The sequence below is a fragment of the Lepus europaeus genome, chromosome 14 (genome assembly GCF_033115175.1).
Source record: "Lepus europaeus isolate LE1 chromosome 14, mLepTim1.pri, whole genome shotgun sequence".
NCBI classification, from domain to species: domain Eukaryota; kingdom Metazoa; phylum Chordata; class Mammalia; order Lagomorpha; family Leporidae; genus Lepus; species Lepus europaeus.
The window spans coordinates 630,176-649,458 of NC_084840.1; the positions used below are offsets into that span (position 1 = coordinate 630,176).

Below are 19,283 nucleotides of genomic sequence, written 5' to 3' on the forward strand. Positions count from 1 at the left end.
GTGCTGGCCTCTTCCTCCGAGAGCAGCAGCCTGTGCGTGCAGGCCAGGAGCTCGCCGGCGTCCAGTCTGCTGTCTGCCTGCTTTCGCACATGGAATCTCTGTGGTCTGATCTTGTCCGATGACCCAAGCTCCGGGAACTGGTGGTCCTCTGGGTGCAAAGGAGAAAGGGTGTAGAAGCGAGGAGGTGGTGGGGTTCCACTTCCAATAGATGGGGAGTGCGAGGTGTGGGGCGTCAAGGGGCGCTGGGTACAGCTGAACACTGGATGAGGAAGAGCTGCCCTAGAAAATGTCTCTGCCCTGCCGCACCCCACCCAGCTGTCCCACTGCTAGGGGCTGGGCAGGCCAGGGCGTGTGTTCTTGCTGGGGCGGTCACCCCTCTCCTGTGGCTCTAACTCTTGCTGTCTTCCCTCCCTGGCAGTACTACTCTGCCCCCTGCACCTACGAGCTGGCCCTGAAGTACCTGAACATCGCCTTCACCATGGTGTTCTCGCTGGAGTGTGTCCTGAAGGTCATCGCTTTTGGCTTCGTGGTATGTTGCCAAGTCTGCCCTGGGCGGCACCCACCCCGCCTCTGCTGGAAGGGGGACGTTCCTGCTGTTCCCAAGGTGGTCGGCACACCCGAGGGTGGCCTGTGCTGCCTGCGCAGTGGGTGGCCACAGAGCTGACAACACAGGAGGGGCCGCATCCCGGCTCCCCACTCCTCCCGCCACCTGCCCTGCTCCTGCAGAACTCTGGCAGTAAGGGCAGCGTGGGGGGGTGCGAGACTTGAGTGTGGTTAGATTCCGGGGCGACAAGGGACAGACGGATGTTGTCTGCGGGCAGTAAGGGCAGCGTGGGGTGTTGCGAGACTTGAGTGTGGTTAGATTCCGGGGCGACAAGGGACAGACGGATGTTGTCTGCGGGCAGAGGGGCAGCGTGGGGGGGTGCGAGACTTGAGTGTGGTTAGATTCCGGGGCGACAAGGAACAGACGGATGTTGTCTGCGGGCAGTAAGGGGTGTTGCGAGACTTGGGTGTGGTTAGATTCAGGGGCGACAAGGAACAGACGGATGTTGTCTGCGGGCAGTAAGGGCAGCGTGGGGTGTTGCGAGACTTGAGTGTGGTTAGATTCCGGGGCGACAAGGGACAGACGGATGTTGTCTGCGGGCAGTAAGGGCAGCGTGGGGTGTTGCGAGACTTGAGTGTGGTTAGATTCCGGGGCAACAAGGAACAGACGGATGTTGTCTGTGGGCAGTAAGGGCAGCGTGGGGTGTTGCGAGACTTGAGTGTGGTTAGATTCCGGGGCAACAAGGAACAGACGGATGTGGTCTGCGGGCAGTAAGGGCAGCGTGGGGTGTTGCGAGACTTGAGTGTGGTTAGATTCCGGGGCAACAAGGAACAGACGGATGTTGTCTGCTGGCAGTAAGGGCAGCGTGGGGTGTTGCGAGACTTGAGTGTGGTTAGATTCCGGGGCAACAAGGGACAGACGGATGTGGTCTGCGGGCAGTAAGGGCAGCGTGGGGTGTTGCGAGACTTGGGTGTGGTTAGATTCCGGGGCGACAAGGAACAGACGGATGTTGTCTGCTGGCAGTAAGGGCAGCGTGGGGTGTTGCGAGACTTGAGTGTGGTTAGATTCCGGGGCGACAAGGAACAGACGGATGTTGTCTGCGGGCAGTAAGGGCAGCGTGGGGTGTTGCGAGACTTGAGTGTGGTTAGATTCCGGGGCGACAAGGAACAGACGGATGTTGTCTGCTGGCAGTAAGGGCAGCGTGGGGTGTTGCGAGACTTGAGTGTGGTTAGATTCCGGGGCGACAAGGAACAGACGGATGTGGTCTGCGGGCAGTAAGGGCAGCGTGGGGTGTTGCGAGACTTGAGTGTGGTTAGATTCAGGGGCGACAAGGAACAGACGGATGTGGTCTGCGGGCAGTAAGGGCAGCGTGGGGTGTTGCGAGACTTGAGTGTGGTTAGATTCAGGGGCAACAAGGAACAGACGGATGTTGTCTGCGGGCAGTAAGGGCAGCGTGGGGGGGTGCGAGACTTGAGTGTGGTTAGATTCCGGGGCAACAAGGGACAGACGGATGTTGTCTGCGGGCAGTAAGGGCAGCGTGGGGTGTTGCGAGACTTGAGTGTGGTTAGATTCCGGGGCAACAAGGAACAGACGGATGTTGTCTGCGGGCAGTAAGGGCAGCGTGGGGTGTTGCGAGACTTGAGTGTGGTTAGATTCAGGGGCAACAAGGAACAGACGGATGTTGTCTGCTGGCAGTAAGGGCAGCGTGGGGTGTTGCGAGACTTGAGTGTGGTTAGATTCCGGGGCAACAAGGGACAGACGGATGTTGTCTGCGGGCAGTAAGGGGTGTTGCGAGACTTGGGTGTGGTTAGATTCAGGGGCGACAAGGAACAGACGGATGTTGTCTGCGGGCAGTAAGGGCAGCGTGGGGGTGTTGCGAGACTTGGGTGTGGTTAGATTCAGGGGCGACAAGGAACAGACGGATGTTGTCTGCGGGCAGTAAGGGCAGCATGGGGTGTTGCGAGACTTGGGTGTGGTTAGATTCCGGGGCAACAAGGAACAGACGGATGTTGTCTGCGGGCAGTAAGGGCAGCGTGGGGTGTTGCGAGACTTGAGTGTGGTTAGATTCCGGGGCAACAAGGAACAGACGGATGTTGTCTGCGGGCAGTAAGGGCAGCGTGGGGTGTTGCGAGACTTGGGTGTGGTTAGATTCCGGGGCGACAAGGAACAGGCGGATGTTGTCTGCGGGCAGTAAGGGCAGCATGGGGTGTTGCGAGACTTGGGTGTGGTTAGATTCCGGGGCGACAAGGAACAGACGGATGTTGTCTGCGGGCAGTAAGGGCAGCGTGGGGGGGTGCGAGACTTGGGTGTGGTTAGATTCCGGGGCAACAAGGAACAGACGGATGTTGTCTGCGGGCAGTAAGGGCAGCGTGGGGTGTTGCGAGACTTGAGTGTGGTTAGATTCCGGGGCGACAAGGAACAGACGGATGTTGTCTGCGGGCAGAGGGGCCGGGGACAGTGATCTCTGCCAGTGGAGCTAGTGCATGCTGCCCATGTGCAGAGGCCATGACCTTTGGGGGGGTGGGGGGTGGTCCCTGCAGCTGAGTTAGGGAGGGAGGGAGGGAGGGTCAGGGCAGTTCTGCCATGAGCCCTCCTCTCACTTCCCAGCTGCTCAGCAGACTTGTTTGGCCGACCCTCACATGGACGCTCAGGGCATCAAGAAAACCCAGCCCTGTGCCCCGCCAGCAGGACACACCCCTCTGTGACCTGCTCACCTGAGTGTGTGCCGTGCGCCCAGCGGGACGCGCCTGGCGCCATTTCCCTCTTGTCCAGGGGATGAGCTGCCCTCTCAGGTCTTCCTGGCAAAGCAGCTGTGTCTGGCAGCAGCTAGCACAGGGACTCTGGTTTGAGCCCTGTGAGTGCTGGCTGCGGGGGTTGCCTGCCATCTCTGACCCACTCCCTGCGTCGTTGGGGCAGGAAGCTGAAGGAACCCCTCACAGGGGCCATTCTTTCCCTGGCCCCCTCTTGGGTGTTGGAGACTCGGAACCGGAGCAGCAGCTCAGCCTGGAGTGCAGCCCGGCCCTGAGGAGGGCGTTTCCTGGGCCTGCGACGCTTGGGCATCTTCCCTGAGGCCTCTTCCTCCTGCCCTCCCTGTCCTTAGTCGAGTGCCAGGGGCAGCTCTAGCCCTGATGAGTCCCTTGGCATGAATTGCGAGGTACTTCAAAAAGTTCGTGGCAGAGGGGACCTAGGGGATCAGGGAATCCTGAGACCTACACGCGGTTTCTCCCTGGTGCGTATTCTCCGTGGAAACCTGTGTGTGCGCTGGGCTTTCAGGATGCCCCGGGATGCCCTTAATAATCGTCCCGCCTGCGCGGCGCGAGCACTGTGAGTGGGCACGGCGCATCCCCCTGCTGTCTCAAGGAAGGAGCTGAGGGCGGCGGCGTGGCTCTGGGAAGGTCACGCCGTGAATGGCAGGGAAGGCGGTAACACCTCTGGCTGGTCTGTGAGGCACCGCCATCTCCCAGGCCCACGTCGCCTGCCTAACGACTAACGTAGATGGGCATCGTTGCTTTCTTACATGAATGAAACGGAGCTGAGGGGAGGAAGTTAGTAGAAAGCAGAGCTAGGGTTCAAGTCCTGGTGTCTCTGACTTCAAACCTTGTGGTAAAGTGGATCTGGGTGGTGTTAGCCCCTTACCCACTGGGGATACAACCAGCGGCCAGTGACGTCCGAGACCGTGCACAGTGCTGACCCCACTAGGTATGTCTGTGTCGTGTGAGGGCTGCTGTGTTCTCCTGGTTGTGCAAGCAACCTGGAACATACTCTACAGACTGAGATGGCCTGGGGTCCTCTGGGAACACCTGGGAGGGCTTCTTGCTGACTGGAACGTTGTTACCCAGCTTCTGACTGAGAACACAGCCTGTTGCTGACTGGAGCGCTGTGTGCAGTGTGTGACTGAGTGTGCGACTGGGACATTGTGTGCAGTGTGTGTGTGTGTGTGTGTGTGACTGAAATACCATGTGCAGTGTGTGACAGCATGTGTGACTGGAACACTGTGTGCAGTGTGTGACTGTGTGACTGGAACACAGTGTGCAGCGTGTCACTGTGTTTGTGACTGGTACACTGTGTGCAGCATGTGTCTGAGTGTGTGTGACTGGAACACCATGTGCAGTGTGTGACAGCGTGTGTGACTGGAACACCATGTGCAGTGTGTGGCTATATGACTGGAACACTGTGTGCAGTGTGTGTGAGTGTGTGACTGGGACATTGTGTGCAGTGTGTGTGTGTATGTGACTGGAACACCATGTGCAGTGTGTGACTGAGTGTGTGACTGGAACACCATGTGCACTGTGTGTGTGACTGGATCACCGTGTGCAGTGTGTGCCTGAGCATGTGAAACTGCAACACTGTGTGCAGTGTGTGACTGTGTGACTGGAACACCGTGTGCAGCATGTCACTGTGTTTGTGACTGGTACACTGTATGCAGTGTGTGACTGTGTGTGTGACTGGAAAACCTTGTGCAGTGTGTTTGTGACTGGATCACTGTGTGCAGTGTGTGACTGAGTGTGTGACTGGAACACGGTGCAGTGTGTGTGTGTGTGTGACTGGAACACCGTGTGCAGTGTGTGACTGTGTTGAACACCGTATACAGTGTGTGACAGCCTGTGTGACTGAGTGTGTTGCCCACACTGACTGGAATGCTGTAGGCAGTGTGTGACTACATGGTGTTTTCCTGTCAAGTGCAGAATTTCACCTCCCTTGGAGTCACATTTGGGCTGCTTGGCACCTTGCGTTGCCAGCACGGCTGTCCATGGGGCCGTGGTGAGGTAGAATGAGTGGCCCTTTTTCCCCAGGGCTGGTCCCAGAGCAGCCACATGCGGGTAGCATACACGGTGTGAATCACTGGTTAAAGAGACGACTCACAGTCCGGGGGTTGTGTAAGGACAGCATAAAATTTCATAACGCGGCTTAGACAGTGCACCCTACCACATGACTTGTGTAGGCTGCAATTCTCCATTTACAGTTTTGGGCTGTCACTGACAGTGGCTAGCTGAAGCTGTGGAAGGTGAAACCAGGAATGAGAGGGCTCCTGTCCTGTGTTATGCTGCCCTGCAGCCCCGCCTGTAGACGCCATCAGCTGGGACCCCAGTCACTTGGCGTGTCGTGACTTCCATTGACAGCTGACAGTGTGATGGTGGCAATGGCTTTGTGGGCACAGACTCAGCCCCAGATGTAGCAGGTTGTGTACATTAAGCGTGGACAGCTTGTTGTTTGGCCACCAGACCTCAGTGAAGTGGTTAACCCCCGAATAAATGTTTGCTAAAAGATACAATAATCTTTTTCTTATATGGTGAGAGTTTCAAACACGAGGGCTTTGAGCAGAGAGAAATGAGAAATTTCCAGATTAGCAGAAGAAAAACGGCATTCGGAACAGAAACAGGAAGCTGTGGCGCTGGGAGGCACGTGAACTGGCACACTCTAAGTTCAGGTGACAGACGGCATCACGGGATAAACGATGTCTTTCTTCCTCGTTTCTTCCTCCTGGTGTCCTGGGGCGGCCCCCACCGGGCAGAACTATTTCCGTGACACTTGGAATATCTTCGACTTCATCACTGTGATTGGCAGCATCACGGAGATCGTCCTGACTGACAGCAAGGTGAGGGGCTTGGGGACCCTGTCAACGGGCCTGGTCCTGCATGCTCAGCCTCTTCTAACCCCCGGAGCAAACCTGCCCCCGCTGAGTGTGGGGAGGACACCCCCAGAGCAAACCTGCCCCCTCTGAGTGTGGGGAGGACACCCCCGGAGCAAACCTGCCCCCTCTGAGTGTGGGGAGGACACCCCCAGAGCAAACCTGCCCCCTCTGAGTGTGGGGACCCCAGAACAACCTGTCCCCCCCGAGTGTGGGGACCCCAGAATAACCCGCCCCCCCCCCCAGTGCGGGCAGGACCTTTGCCCACCTCTGAGCCTCAGCCGGTGCGTGCAGACTGCAGGGAGACCCTGGGCCCCACGGCTGGGCAGGTGGGCCAGGGCTGCCTGTGCTCTGCCACATCTCCGAGGATCGGACCCAGAGGCACGGCGCCTGACGCTCTCTGCCAGGGCCGCCCCCCGAGTTTGTGCAGCCTCCTCACACCCCGTCACTGCGCAGGCGTCAAGGCCAAGCACACAGGGCGCCTTCCCGGCGCTTGCCTGGCCTTCCCCCGGGAGGCAGAGTGAGGGCTCAGCAGGTAGCCCCGTGCCGGCCAGGACGGAGCCTGCTCGCCCTGTGCTGAGTGAGGAGCCAGCTCGTCCCCGCGACCCCCACGTCCCTCCCTGTCCCTCTCTGCGGCAGCTGGTGAACACCACGGGCTTCAACATGAGCTTCCTGAAGCTGTTCCGGGCCGCGCGGCTCATCAAGCTGCTGCGCCAGGGCTACACCATCCGCATCCTGCTCTGGACCTTCGTGCAGTCCTTCAAGGTGAGAGCCCGGCCCGCCGGGGCCACGCCGCTGAGGTCAGCGCGGGCCCTGCCCCAGCCATGGCCGCTGAGGTGAACGCGGGCCCCGCCCTGGCCAAGGCCCCGCCCATCACGGCCGCTGAGGTAAACGCGGGCCCCGCCCAGGCCAAGGCCCCGCCCATCACGGCCGCTGAGGTGAACGCTGGCCCCGCCCAGGCCAAGGCCCCGCCCATCACGGCCGCTGAGGTAAACGCGGGCCCTGTCCCAGCCTTGGCCGCTGAGGTGAACGCGGGCCCCGCCCAGGCCCCGCCCCAGCCATGGCCGCTGAGGTAAATGCTGGCCCCGCCCAGGCCAAGGCCCCGCCCCATCACTGCCGCTGAGGTGAACGCGGGCCCCGCCCAGGCCCCGCCCAGGCCCCGCCCCATCACTGCCGCTGAGGTGAACGCTGGCCCCGCCCAGGCCAAGGCCCCACCCCATCACGGCCGCAGAGGTAAACGCGGGCCCCGCCCTGGCCCCGCCCCATCACAGTCCTGAGGTAAACGCGGGCCCCGCCCTGGCCCCGCCCCATCACAGTCCTGAGGTAAACGCGGGCCCCGCCCTGGCCCCGCCCCATCACAGTCCTGAGGTAAACGCCGGCCCCGCCCCGGCCCCGGCCCCACCCATCTCCAGCCAGGAGCCTGGCCTGGCTCCCCAGGAGTTCCCAGCAGGCACCTGGCGTCTCTGGAGAGCAGGTGGTGGTGCGCGGCTCAGGCTCTGTGCCCGAGGCCGCTGCCCTGGGGCCCTCGGCCTTTGCGGGCCTGGGCTGATTTCCCGGAGCCGGTCCGCCTGCTCCCCGAGGCAGTCAGCTCCCCGATGGGGGGCCTTGCGCACCCATGGACGGAATCTGGGCGTGTGGTACCGCGGAGGCAGGACTCTCGTGTGCCAGCCTGGGGGCAGGCCCGAGACCCGCTCCCGAAGACTCCAGTTTTCCAACGTCTTTAAAGACGGCCGGCCGGCAGTGGCCGTAAACCCGCTGCTGTGGAGGTTCCTAAGCACTGCTCAAATGCTGACGTTCTTCTCACGTACATGAGAAAGCTTTTCACTGACTGCATGAAAGTAAAGTCGAAATCAAATGGTTCAGAGAGGGGAGGTCATGACTTTGCCACGTTGCCTTTCTTGTTCCAATACTTGTTACTTTTTAATCAGAACAAGAGCAAGCGGCTCGTGGCTCCTCATTGTCTGGAAGGGGAGTGCGCCCCCGCCACTCCCCAGCCACCCAAGGCTTGGGCGTCTGACAGGAGCTGGCCAGCAGCAAGGGTGCTCACCCGCCTGGGAGCAGCCTGGACCGGCGTCTGGCTGGCCACCCCAAGGCCTCTCTTCCCTGCAAACCAGTGTCCCCAAGTTAGATGCCAAGGGAGAACTCTGAAGCCTTAGCAGGAGTTCACCAATGGATCTCAGGCAAACGTGGGTTCAGAATTGGGTGCACAGACGTGGTTTTCCTGGGACCAGTGCAGTGGCATCCCAGATGGGGACTGGTTCGTGTCCTGGCTGCTCCACTTCCGATCCAGCTCCCTGCTGTGGCCTGGGAAAGCAGCAGAGGACGGCCCAAGTCCTTAGGCCCCTGCACCCGCCTGGGAGACCTGCAGGAAGCTCCTGGCTCTGGCCTGAACTAGACGCAACCATTATGGGAATCGGGAGTGAACCAGTAGATGGAAGATCTCTCTATATATACCTCTTTCAAATAAAATAAATATTTTTTAAAAAAAGGAAATTTAAAGAAAACACCTGTTTTTCTGGGGACTGCAGCCCAAGAGATGGGTGCATCCTCGCATTATCAGCACCGGGCTCTGCAGAACCAGGCGCCACTGAGGGCAGAGACTGGCATCACACATGGCTGGCCGTGGGTCACAGTGGATGCTCCCTTCTCAGAACAGTGTGGGGGCACAGCACAGAGATTTCTTCCTGTGAGGCCAGCAAAGCCCTTTGCATTGCAAAGTGGGGCCCACTGGCAAGACCCCCACCAGCCCTGAGCACTGGCCATGTCTCCCTTTGCTCCCCTCCCTGGAGTTAAGGGAGGGCTGAGCTGGGAGAGAGAAGGAAGACCAGGCGGGAGAGCAGCTGAGGCGGTGGCCCCCGCCTCCCTGCCCCCACGCTCCCCCTCCCCCCGGCCCTCGCTCTGCAGAGGTCACCAGGGCAGTGTCCTCCACAGCTTTCGTTTTACCCCCTGTGCAAGTGTAGACGGCCCCAGGGCAGAAGCTTCCTGTGGGCAGTTCCTGTGCTGAGCGCTGCCCTGCTCCCGGGCCTGGAAGCCGCAGTGGACCCCAGGAGCCACGCTGTGCACACTCAGGATGGGGGACCCTCGTGGAGAGCTTGCTGGGGCAGAGGGGCTTCCCAGCCAGCACTGAGAGCACCCCCCCCCATGGAAACGCCCACATCCCCAGGGGTGGGCAGTGCGGGTGCAAGCGGAAGCTGCCACACGGCCTCAGGCAGGCTCTGGGTGGGAACCCTGCAGGGGATGGTGCCTGCAGCGGGCGCTCACCCTGAGAAGGAAGGTGCTACCAGCAGATGAGAGCCCCCTGAGGGCTGAGGACAAGTGGCCTGGCCGCTGACCAGTCCCCAGGCGTCCCTGCAGGCCCCAGGCTGGGGGGAGCAGCAAGTGGTACTGCAGGGCCCTGGGAGCAAGTCCGGGCGCTTGCTGGATGAGCAGTGGCACAGCCGTCCGGGCACGGGGCGTTCTCGCAGCTCTCTGTGGCGAGGCCCTGGGAGAAGTAAGTTCCAGGCCTCAGCACGGCTCGGCCCATGCTTGTGTTAGAGGTCAGGACTCTGCGCGGTGTCGTCCACTAACAGGAGAGCCCAGCACCGACACCCGGCTCTGCTCTCGTTCCAGGCCCTGCCCTACGTCTGCCTGCTGATCGCCATGCTCTTCTTCATTTATGCCATCATCGGGATGCAGGTGAGCTGGTGTCCTGGGCCCGGCAGGGACGGCCACGGCTCACGCTGTCTCAGCCGCTGCAGCTCGCGGCCTCAGCATGCTGGCTGCCCGCTGGCCTCAAGACCCCATGGTCCTGGCTCGTAGAATCACGGGAACTGGGAATGCACAGGGGCCCATCGCCTGTCGCACCTGCCGAGGCAGACAGCCTAGCTCCGGTCTGCACAGATGTGGGTCTCCACCCCCCCATCCAGATGTCTGGGCCACGTTGCTGACCTGCAGACAGTGCACGGCAAAAACACACACTGGGCTTAGCCTGAGGGCCGAAGCGGCGCCATCCTTTCCTCAGGGCGTGGGTGTCTCGACGTGGCCTCACAGGTCAGGCGGCTGTCCCTCCTGTGTGTCTGGGCTGGGTCGAGACTGGCAGAGGCCCCCTCTAGGAACAACTGACAGGTACTGGCAGCCGGTCCCCTCCCGGGGAGGGGCAGGAGCCTCGCTCTGCCCGCTCCCCTCTCGAAGGCCTCGGGGGTGCCAGCACACACTCCGGTGCCACAGCCCAGGTCCCTGCCCTGGATTTCTGTGCAGGCATCTGCAGCCCTACGTTAGGGGCCAGGGTCCTAAAGGCAGCGACCGTCCATGGCGTGTGAGTGACAGTGACCGGTAGGCTGCCTGCTTGTCTTGGGAGTGACTGACATCCGCCCTGGAGTGACGGAGCCGCAGGGACCGTGCTGCACGGCCTCGCGTGGTCAGGCGGCTGGCGGCCTCCGCGCCCTGCCTGCCTGCTCGTAGCGTCTGCCGAGCCCAGGTGTCCCTGGAAGCCCCTTCTCCCTGCTCCTCTCTCACCTGAGCTTGAGCTCACCCTTGCTCTGTCTGACCCCTCTATGGGAGGGTCTTATTCCTCAAACTACTACAGGATGGCAGGCTTGAGCAGTGGTGCCTGCCCCTTCCTGGAGATGTTCTGGAAGGTTCCGGTGATGTTGGCCGTGCGGGCAGTGGAATTGCTCTGTGATTTCTGAGCCCCTTCCGACTCAGAAATATTTGGTTCTAGAATCAAAATATCAACAGCCAAGGACAGACCTGGTCAGATTCGGTTCCTTCCTCTGCTGCGTGGGCAGGAGGGGTGAGGATGCGCCATGAGCAGCGCTGGCTGCTGTGCCCACAGCACCACACTCGCCTGTGCTGGAGACTGGGTGTGTGTGCGTCTGCGCAGGGACGGAGGAGCCTGGGCGGCTGTGGCGGAGGTTCCCAGCGGGGATGTCGAAGGCTTCTTGGTGCGTCTGTCTTTCCTCTGGGGGCTTGGTGAGGTGAACCACGTGGGCAGGGCTCGGTTCTGAGACGGCCAGCAGGGGAGCTGGGCCTTGCGCTCACTTCTGTGCAGAGCACAGCCGCTGACAGTGCCTCACACAGCCAGACAGGCGGGCCCAAGTCTTTCTTTGGCCCTTCAGTGAGAGGTGGGAGCCATGCAGTCCTGGCATTTTATTCCCCTTAGACCTCCTGGAGAGCCCGTGTGCATAACCCAGAGACGTGACGGGGTCAGTGGGCCATCCCCAGGCTGCTGTGTGGCTCGTCCCCCAGACGGCATCCAGCAGCCACGCTAAGCAGCCGGGGGCTGGGCACGAGCTCCTGCAGGAGCGTGAACAGCAGCAGTTGCTACGACTTCCTGAAGGCCTCTTGTAGAGAGCTTGGCAGTAAGAGCCGGGGCCACCGGGGGGGGGGGGGTGCGGCAAGGACCCAGGGCTCCCGCTGCTGGTGCGGGGTGTTCCGCCCTGGCTCCGCCTAGAGGAGCTGTGCAGTCGCCTAGTCAGTGAACCTCTGACAGCCACTGTCGGGACAGGGCGGCCAGCGTGGACGGTCCACAGGCGTGGCTGTGGTAAAGTCGTGTGATGGCCACCAAGACCGACCTCAGCCTCACCCCTGAGGGCACTGAGAGGCTAAAAGAAAAACAAAAGACACTGAAAGGCTCCCTGCCCCAAATCTGAAAGCTTCCTTAGAAAACACTCGGCTTTTTCCCCTGACTGCTGCACAGACTGTGTGGACACGGTGTGTCCTCCGCTGGCTCATGGCTGCACACAGACCTGTGTGTGGACACAGTGTGTCCCCGGCTGGCTCACAGCTGCACACAGACCAGTGTGGACACGGCGTGTCCCCGGCTGGCTCATGGCTGCACACAGACCTGTGTGTGGACACGGTGTGTCCCCGGCTGGCTTACGGCTGCACACAGACCTGTGTGTGGACACGGCGTGTCCCTGGCTGGCTCACGGCTGCACACAGACCAGTTTGGACACGGCGTGTCCCCGGCTGGCTCATGGCTGCACACAGACCAGTGTGGACATGGCGTGTCCCCGGCTGGCTCATGGCTGCACACAGACCTGTGTGTGGACACGGTGTGTCCCCGGCTGGCTTACGGCTGCACAGACCTGTGTGTGGACACGGCGTGTCCCTGGCTGGCTCACGGCTGCACACAGACCAGTTTGGACACGGCATGTCCCCGGCTGGCTCATGGCTGCACACAGACCAGTGTGGACACGGCGTGTCCCCGGCTGGCTCATGGCTGCACACAGACCTGTGTGTGGACACGGTGTGTCTCCGGCTGGCTCACGACTACACACACACATGGTGTGTCCCCGGCTGGCTCACAGTAGGTTGGGGGATTAGCAGACCCCAGACAACCACAGGTGATGATGGGTCCAGAAGTCCTGGGGGAGAAGAGCTGAGGTGGGATTCTGGGGAAAGACGTGCTCGCGGGCTGAGGGTGCCAGAGAGCTGCACCTGCGTGCCATCACCAGGACGCGGCGCCATCCCTCGTGCTCCTTGTCACTTTGGGGCCTCTCCCTTTTCTGTTCTTCCTGATTGCTGTCTCCACCTGCACCCTACTGAGAGGCAGGTGGTGTCTTGCTGGGAGCAAGCATCCAAGCAAGTGCGGTGGGCAGACCAAGTTCCTCCAGTGTGTGTTCTCAGCGCGTGCGAGGCGTTTGCACCTGTGAGGAAAAGCGGAGCAGGTTACACCTGGACTGAGCTTTGCCTCAGCGGCTGCAGAAGTGACCCAGGCACAGGTGGTGCAGGCCTTGCCTTGTGAGGGAGGTCGGGGCTGGGGAGAGGGTGCCTGGGAGGGGGCTCTGGGCAGCACTACGTGCACAGCACGGGTCAGATGTCAGCCGGCTGCCTCTCTGAACTCGCACCAGGCCGCATTCTAAGGCTTACTCCGGAGCCAGCTCTGTCCCAAACCATTTCTCTTCCTCTCCGTCCTGTTTTCCTGGGCTCTGTTTTAGCTTCTGAGTACCAAGTTGCTGTGATGTGAGCTTTGGGTCTCTTAGATGATGTGCATGGGGAGTTTCAAAGGTTCATGGAGAATGGAGTTAACAGATTCTGCTGACGCAAGAATGCCTTGAAATCCACGAACATAGGACGTCTTCAGAAAGTTCCTGAGATTCGTGTCTCATCCAAGTACAACATGGGCGCTTCAGAATTTCTGCTTCAGAATAAAGTCAGCCTTGCTTCCCTGGGACTTTCCAATGTACGTGAAGCACCCTCGTGCTTGCTGATGGATGCTGTGTCCGGGGCGTGGCCTCTGAGGAGATGGGATTGCCCCTCTGGCCCAGGCCGTGAACGGCCCCGCACACACAGACGGCGCCGTCCTCAGATCCTGAGCCCTCCCCCTGCCGTGGGAGCCTCTAGGGCAGCTCTAGGCCCCGGGGACGGGGTCTGTGGGAATAAGACCACTGTGTGCAGACAGAATCGCCGTGACGGGGACAGGGACTGCTCCCGCAGAGTGGGCTGAGCTCCTGGGCTTCTCGGGAGGCAGGCATGGCTCCAGCAGCCCGCAGTGGTGTCCAGCTCCCACTCAGCCCCGTGACGCCCCTGCCGTCTGGTTTTCTTGCCAAGGTCTTCGGAAACATCAGACTAGACGAGGAGAGCCACATCAACCGGCACAACAACTTCCGCAGTTTCTTCGGATCCCTCATGCTGCTCTTCAGGTACCTGCCGTGGGCCGGCTGTGCGGTGGCCGAACCGTAGCCTTCCGAGTGGGGGGAGGCCCGTGTGACCCTCCTGCCACTCCCTCTGTTCCTCTGTCTGTGTCCCCTGCTCCCGCAGACATGCAGGGGACACTGCCAGGGACAGAGACATGGACAGCCCCACCAGTGCCTGCTCCGGGGGCGGCAGCGGGCGAGGGCCGTCTCCTGTGGAGGCAGCCCTGGTGGCCAGGCAGGAGAGCCCCCCACTGGCCGTGGGTGGTGGCAGAACCCAGGACAGACCCTGGGGATGCTCAGCATTCAGAAGGGGTGGGGCATGTGCGGGCAGGAAGGGGTGGGCCTGCTGCTGCCGCTGACCAGGCACTCTGGGGCCCAGGAGTGCCACGGGGGAGGCCTGGCAGGAGATCATGCTGTCGTGCCTGGGGGAGAAGGGCTGCGAGCCGGACACCACCGCGCCCTCCGGCCAGCAGGAGAGCGAGCGCTGCGGCACTGACCTCGCCTATGTCTACTTTGTCTCCTTCATCTTCTTCTGCTCCTTCCTGGTGAGTGACCCGGCTGTGGCCCTCCCCACCCAGGCCCCTGCACAGGGGATGCCCGTGGCTGCCTCCAGCCTTAGCCACGGCTGTGTGCAGGCTTCTCAGGCTTGGCTGCTGCCGGGCAGAGCCCGCCCGGGCGACTCGTGGGAAATACGCTTTCTCACGAGTTGGACTGAGGGGACCTTAGCTCTCAGAGGCTTCTGAACCATGTGTGAAGAGAGTGTAAGGTGAGAGTATGCAGGCGTGCCCTGGTGTGACGCCTCCCGGACTCCCGGAGAGGCAGCCAGAAGGCCCAAGCGCCTTCTCCAGCCAACACCGGCAGCCCAAGCTCCCCTCCGGAGTCAGTGCCGTGACACGGGGCACAGACAGACAGGTGAGGCGTGATCCTGACCACCCAGGTGCCTCAGCTCAGCGGACCACAGTGGGGTACAGCTAAGTGGCCGCGTCGTGGCAGTGTGGGAAAACGTGGCTGCCTCTCCAGGGTGGTCCCAGGGGCCGAATCGTCGCAGCTCTCTGGCTCTTGGGGGGAGGGAGCAGCCAGAGACTGGACTGGCCCCGCTGCATCAACCTCAGCCGGGGTGGCGCTTGCCTGGTTGGAGTCCATCGAACAGGGGCACAAATGACTGGATGAGGCAGGCGTGTGCACCGCGAGCTGACACGCGTGCTGGTTCTGCAATGAGACATGTAATGTGACAGCTGACAGGAAGCTCAGGACACCTCTGCTGGCAGTTGTAACTTCATTCATTCCCAACATCACATTTCTGCTGAGTGACTAGGAGAAGGCTGGCCCTGAGCAAGGCCCATCCCGGTCACCATGGTGACGGGGGCACTGCTGGCAGCCGGCACTCACTGACGGTGCAAAACAGACAGACGGGCATGAAGGCCTTGGTTTTATCTTGCGTGGTTTAAGTTCTTCATGAGGAAATATAAAAGAACCCAGGCAGCCATGCCACGACTGGGGATGGGCGGGTGCTGCTCTTCAGGCTGATGGCCCAGGATGCCCTGGGTGTGCCAGCCCCTCACAGTGTCCGCTGTGGAGCTCCATGGACACGTGTGGCTCTCAGTGGCGGCCTGATACCTCCAGAAGGCAGGAGCGAGCCCAGGACAGGACCAGGTGTGGACATGCAGCACACGAGGCACAGATGCCAAGTGGTGGTGGGGACAGCTTCCGCTGGAGTTAGTGTGCCAGGAGGGAGTGTGTTCTCCTTGGCTCCCATCACAGAGACAGAGGCTCGCGCCCAGGGGCGATGGAAATCCCCTCGTGTGGGCTCACCCGGGAGGGACTCTGGGTCCCTGCACACGGAGGAGGGCTGGAGGCAGGCCCAGCTGGCAGCCGTGGCCTGCGGAGCAGCTAGGGAGTGCCCCCTGCCCCATGCTTCCTGGTGGGGGTGGGGCGCTGGCTGCTAGGTTGTGCCATAGGTCTAGAACAACCCAGACCAGTAGGGAGCTTGAAACCAGGTGATGGTTAACTCTAGGGGTTAACCTGACCAGATTAAGTAGAAACCTGGAAAAGCATTTTGGGTGTGTGTGTGTGAGTCTGAGTGGACGGTGATCCCGTGACTACACAGAGAGGGGAGGCAGTGACGCCTGCACAGTGACCCCAAGTCCCCATGCAGCAGGGACCCTGGCCTTGCCGACCTGGGGGCTCTCGTCTGCCTGGCGCCCGTTTGCCTGTGAACTCAGCACTGCCCCCTACCCTCACCCCCAGATGCTCAACCTGTTCGTGGCCGTCATCATGGACAACTTTGAGTACCTGACGCGGGACTCCTCCATCCTGGGGCCGCACCACCTGGACGAGTTCGTGCGTGTCTGGGCTGAGTACGACCGGGCCGCATGGTATGTCTGCCACACGGCTGCCCCGGGGCCCCGAGTTCTCAGGGAAGAGGCTGGGATCAGAGCTGCCGAAACGTGTGCCTGCCGCAGGAGGGGAGGTGCTTCCTGCAGGCCGTGGGCCTCTGGCCCAACCCCGGAGCCCTGGCTTCTCGGCCGCCAGTCCCACCCCACAGGCCTCGCCCCACCCCTGTGGCCCAGGACCCCTCTCTTCCTTGCTGGGGGATTCTGGTGAGGGTTTTCCAGGCCGGGACTTTCTCGGGGTTCCTCTCCCATCCACGCCACAGGGATGCTCGGCGGGAACTCTGAGGTGCACCCCAGAAACCGGCTGCTCTCCCAGCCCTTCCCTCAGAGCCATGCGCAGGGACCCTTTCCTGCCCAGTGATCCTGGGGTGTGACACCTTGGAGGCATTAGGCAGGGCTAGCTCAGAGACTCGGCGTGTGCACCGTCTGTAGCCACAGTCGCACAAGGAAGAGGTGACCCCGTGTGCCGGGTGGTATGGCCCTCAGGGTGAAACACTTACCACCAAAGCATCTCTCTCTCGAGAGTGTCACCGTCCGAACAGTGAGGACAGGGTGAGGGGGCTACAGGTGCGCATCAACCTACCCACTCCTGTCCCCTCAGAAAACAGCACAAGAAATGCCACCACCTCTCCAGGACAGGCAGACTGTGCCCCCTGGAGCCCTTCCCCACATGGCCTCCCTGGGAAGCTAGGACTTGGGTCACACAGGGCCTGAGCTGAGGGGAGTCCCCAGGGTCCCAGGCAGCTCTCGGCCCTCGCGGGTTTGAGGGTGCACACACCAAGGCACCATGGGACTGTTGCTGTAGTTGACCACGTGGAAATGCAACTTGAGTGAGGGACCGATGACTGTGTCTGGCCAGGCCATCAGAACCCAGGACGGGGCTCTGGAGTCACCTGAGAGCACACGCACATTCCTAGGCCTCACCTGGGTGCCGGTGCCTCCCTCCCCCCTCCCAGGACTGATCCTGAGAGAAGAGACCAGCAGAGTATTGGCTGCTGCCTGCCACGCAGGTCACAGAGCGACCCCTGCTGGTCACGGTGGCCTTGGTGTCTTCGTAAGAGGGGTCAGCCAGGACCAGCAGAACAGAGCCAGTGTCGCCAGAACAGGTGCACACAGGAAGCACAATAAAGCAAGCGTGGTTAGACTGCCTCCTCTCATGGCTCTCGGAGCCGGGAAGGGTGGCCCCGGGTGTAGCACCGCCTAGCACGGCGCTCATGAGCTGGCCATTTCCATGGAGACCGTGGGAACATGGTTGGGCTGTTGACAGCAAGTCACCCTGGGAGCCGGAGCCCTCTGGCAGGTTTGCGGGAGAGGCCGCCTCGTCCTGGAGCCCTGGCTGGGTCTGGGGCAGTGTCCATGGCTCCCTCCCGGGCCGCTCTCTGAACAAGGTCCTGGGTGTCCAGCAGAGCCCCCCACTGCTCGCTCCCTAACCTGGCGGGAGGTTTGCCTCTCACGGTCGGCAGAAGGATGCTGACCTCCCACTGCCCCCGCCCGGGGAGAGGAGCTGGCAGGGCTCCCGCTGCCCGTGGCAGGGGCCTCAGCGGTCGGCTCCTTCGGCACTGGCTGGGCCGTGTGCTCCGGCGAGGTGGCGGCTCTCAGCCTGTCCGGGTCTGGCTTTCCCCCTGCCTCCTGCGGCCGTCCCGGTGGCGTCGATGCTGGGGTCCCGGCCACCCTCTCGGAGGGTCCTGATTAACCCCTGTGCTTCCTTTGCAGCGGCAGGCTCCCGTATAAGGATATGTACAAATTAGTGCGGGCGATCTCGCCGCCTCTGGGCCTGGGAGAGAACTGCCCTTACAGGGTGGCTTGCAAGGTTTGCCTCCCGGTCCCCGGCCACGACTGCGGGGGGCGCGGCCCCCAACCCTCTCCCATCCTCTGCTCACCACGCTGTGCACATGAGGGGACCCTCATGTTGCTTTCCTTTGAGTTTAAAGAGGCCCCAAACCTCCCCAAAACCAACAGCTGTTAGGTCAGGGAGAAAGGCCCTTGCTGGGGGGAGGGGTACAGGGGAGGTGGGCCTGACGTAGCCACACGTGCCCCCTCCCTTGCTGGGCCGGTGGCGCCGGCCTGGCCCTCCTGGCACCTCCAGGTGTGGCTCCAGGCTCTGTACCCTCCCAACTGCTGAGGAAAGCTGTGGGTCGACAGGAGGCGAGAGTGGGCAGCAGCCGGAGGCACAGAGCTGGGGCCTGCCGCCGATCTCGGTGAAACCTAGGGTGCCCCTGGGGGACTTGCTGCTGCCCTGTGTCTCTGCGGGAGCCCCGTCCAGGCCAAGCCTCCCAGGTGCAGATCTGCCCTGGGGGCCGCTGCTCAAACTCTTTAAACTCACCCCAGGGAGCCGCAGCCGCATGCGGGCGCTGGGGCAGCATGGCACACCGGCGCCCCGCTCCTCCTGGCCATCTCCCCCGCCCAGCATGTCGGCCCTGGGGCCTCTGGGGAGAGCGCTCTCCTCCTCAGAGCCAGGTGGAAGCCACGGCCGCCCCTGACTGACCACCGCCCGCCACCTCCACCTCGAGCCGCCGCCTCCTGCCGCACACACCCCCGCGGGGATACACAGCGCTCCCCCAGGGGAGGCCCACCCCTGGGAGTGCCGTCTATCCGGTTTATACCGCTCGCCCACGGCCCTGGGAATGGGAAACAGCTGGCGCTGTGTGGGTGGTGGGGCGCTGGGGTGGTGCCAGTGGGGGTGCGGTGAGGCTTCTGCCTGCTCCCGGGTCTGCGGGGCGGGGCGAGCTATAAACCGCGCCAGGTGTGTCTATAAACCACCTCCAGCCTGCCTGAATAACACGTCTCCTGTTCTTCTCCCGTTTGTCCGTCTTGTTTCTTCTCTCCTCCTGTTTTCTGTATATCTCGTTTGTTCTGTTCGGCTCCGGGAATGCTCTCCTCTCCCTCTGCATCCCCCCACCTCCCGCCCCGCCCCGCCCCGCCCCTGCCCACGCAGTGGCCGCATCCATTACACTGAGATGTACGAAATGCTGACTCTCATGTCGCCGCCGCTAGGCCTCGGCAAGAGATGCCCCTCCAAAGTGGCATATAAGGTAGAGCACCCCTTCCTTCCTCCCCGGCTGGAGCCCGCAGGACAGGGGCAGTGCTGGGCCAGGGCG

General features: G+C 62.0%; 1 protein-coding gene across 3 annotated transcripts in view; it reads left to right on the plus strand.

Annotated features, from left to right (window-relative positions):
* The window catches only part of CACNA1E (calcium voltage-gated channel subunit alpha1 E), a 295,645-nt gene that overhangs the window by 267,305 nt on the left and 9,057 nt on the right, over positions 1–19,283 (plus strand). For all 3 annotated transcript variants that reach the window (XM_062211220.1, XM_062211221.1, XM_062211223.1), the window contains 8 exons: positions 419–529; positions 6,057–6,140; positions 6,813–6,938; positions 9,783–9,848; positions 13,707–13,798; positions 14,172–14,337; positions 16,040–16,167; positions 19,121–19,217. In XM_062211220.1, coding sequence (XP_062067204.1) covers positions 419–529; positions 6,057–6,140; positions 6,813–6,938; positions 9,783–9,848; positions 13,707–13,798; positions 14,172–14,337; positions 16,040–16,167; positions 19,121–19,217 — 870 coding nt within the window. The remainder of the gene's footprint in view (positions 1–418; positions 530–6,056; positions 6,141–6,812; positions 6,939–9,782; positions 9,849–13,706; positions 13,799–14,171; positions 14,338–16,039; positions 16,168–19,120; positions 19,218–19,283) is intronic.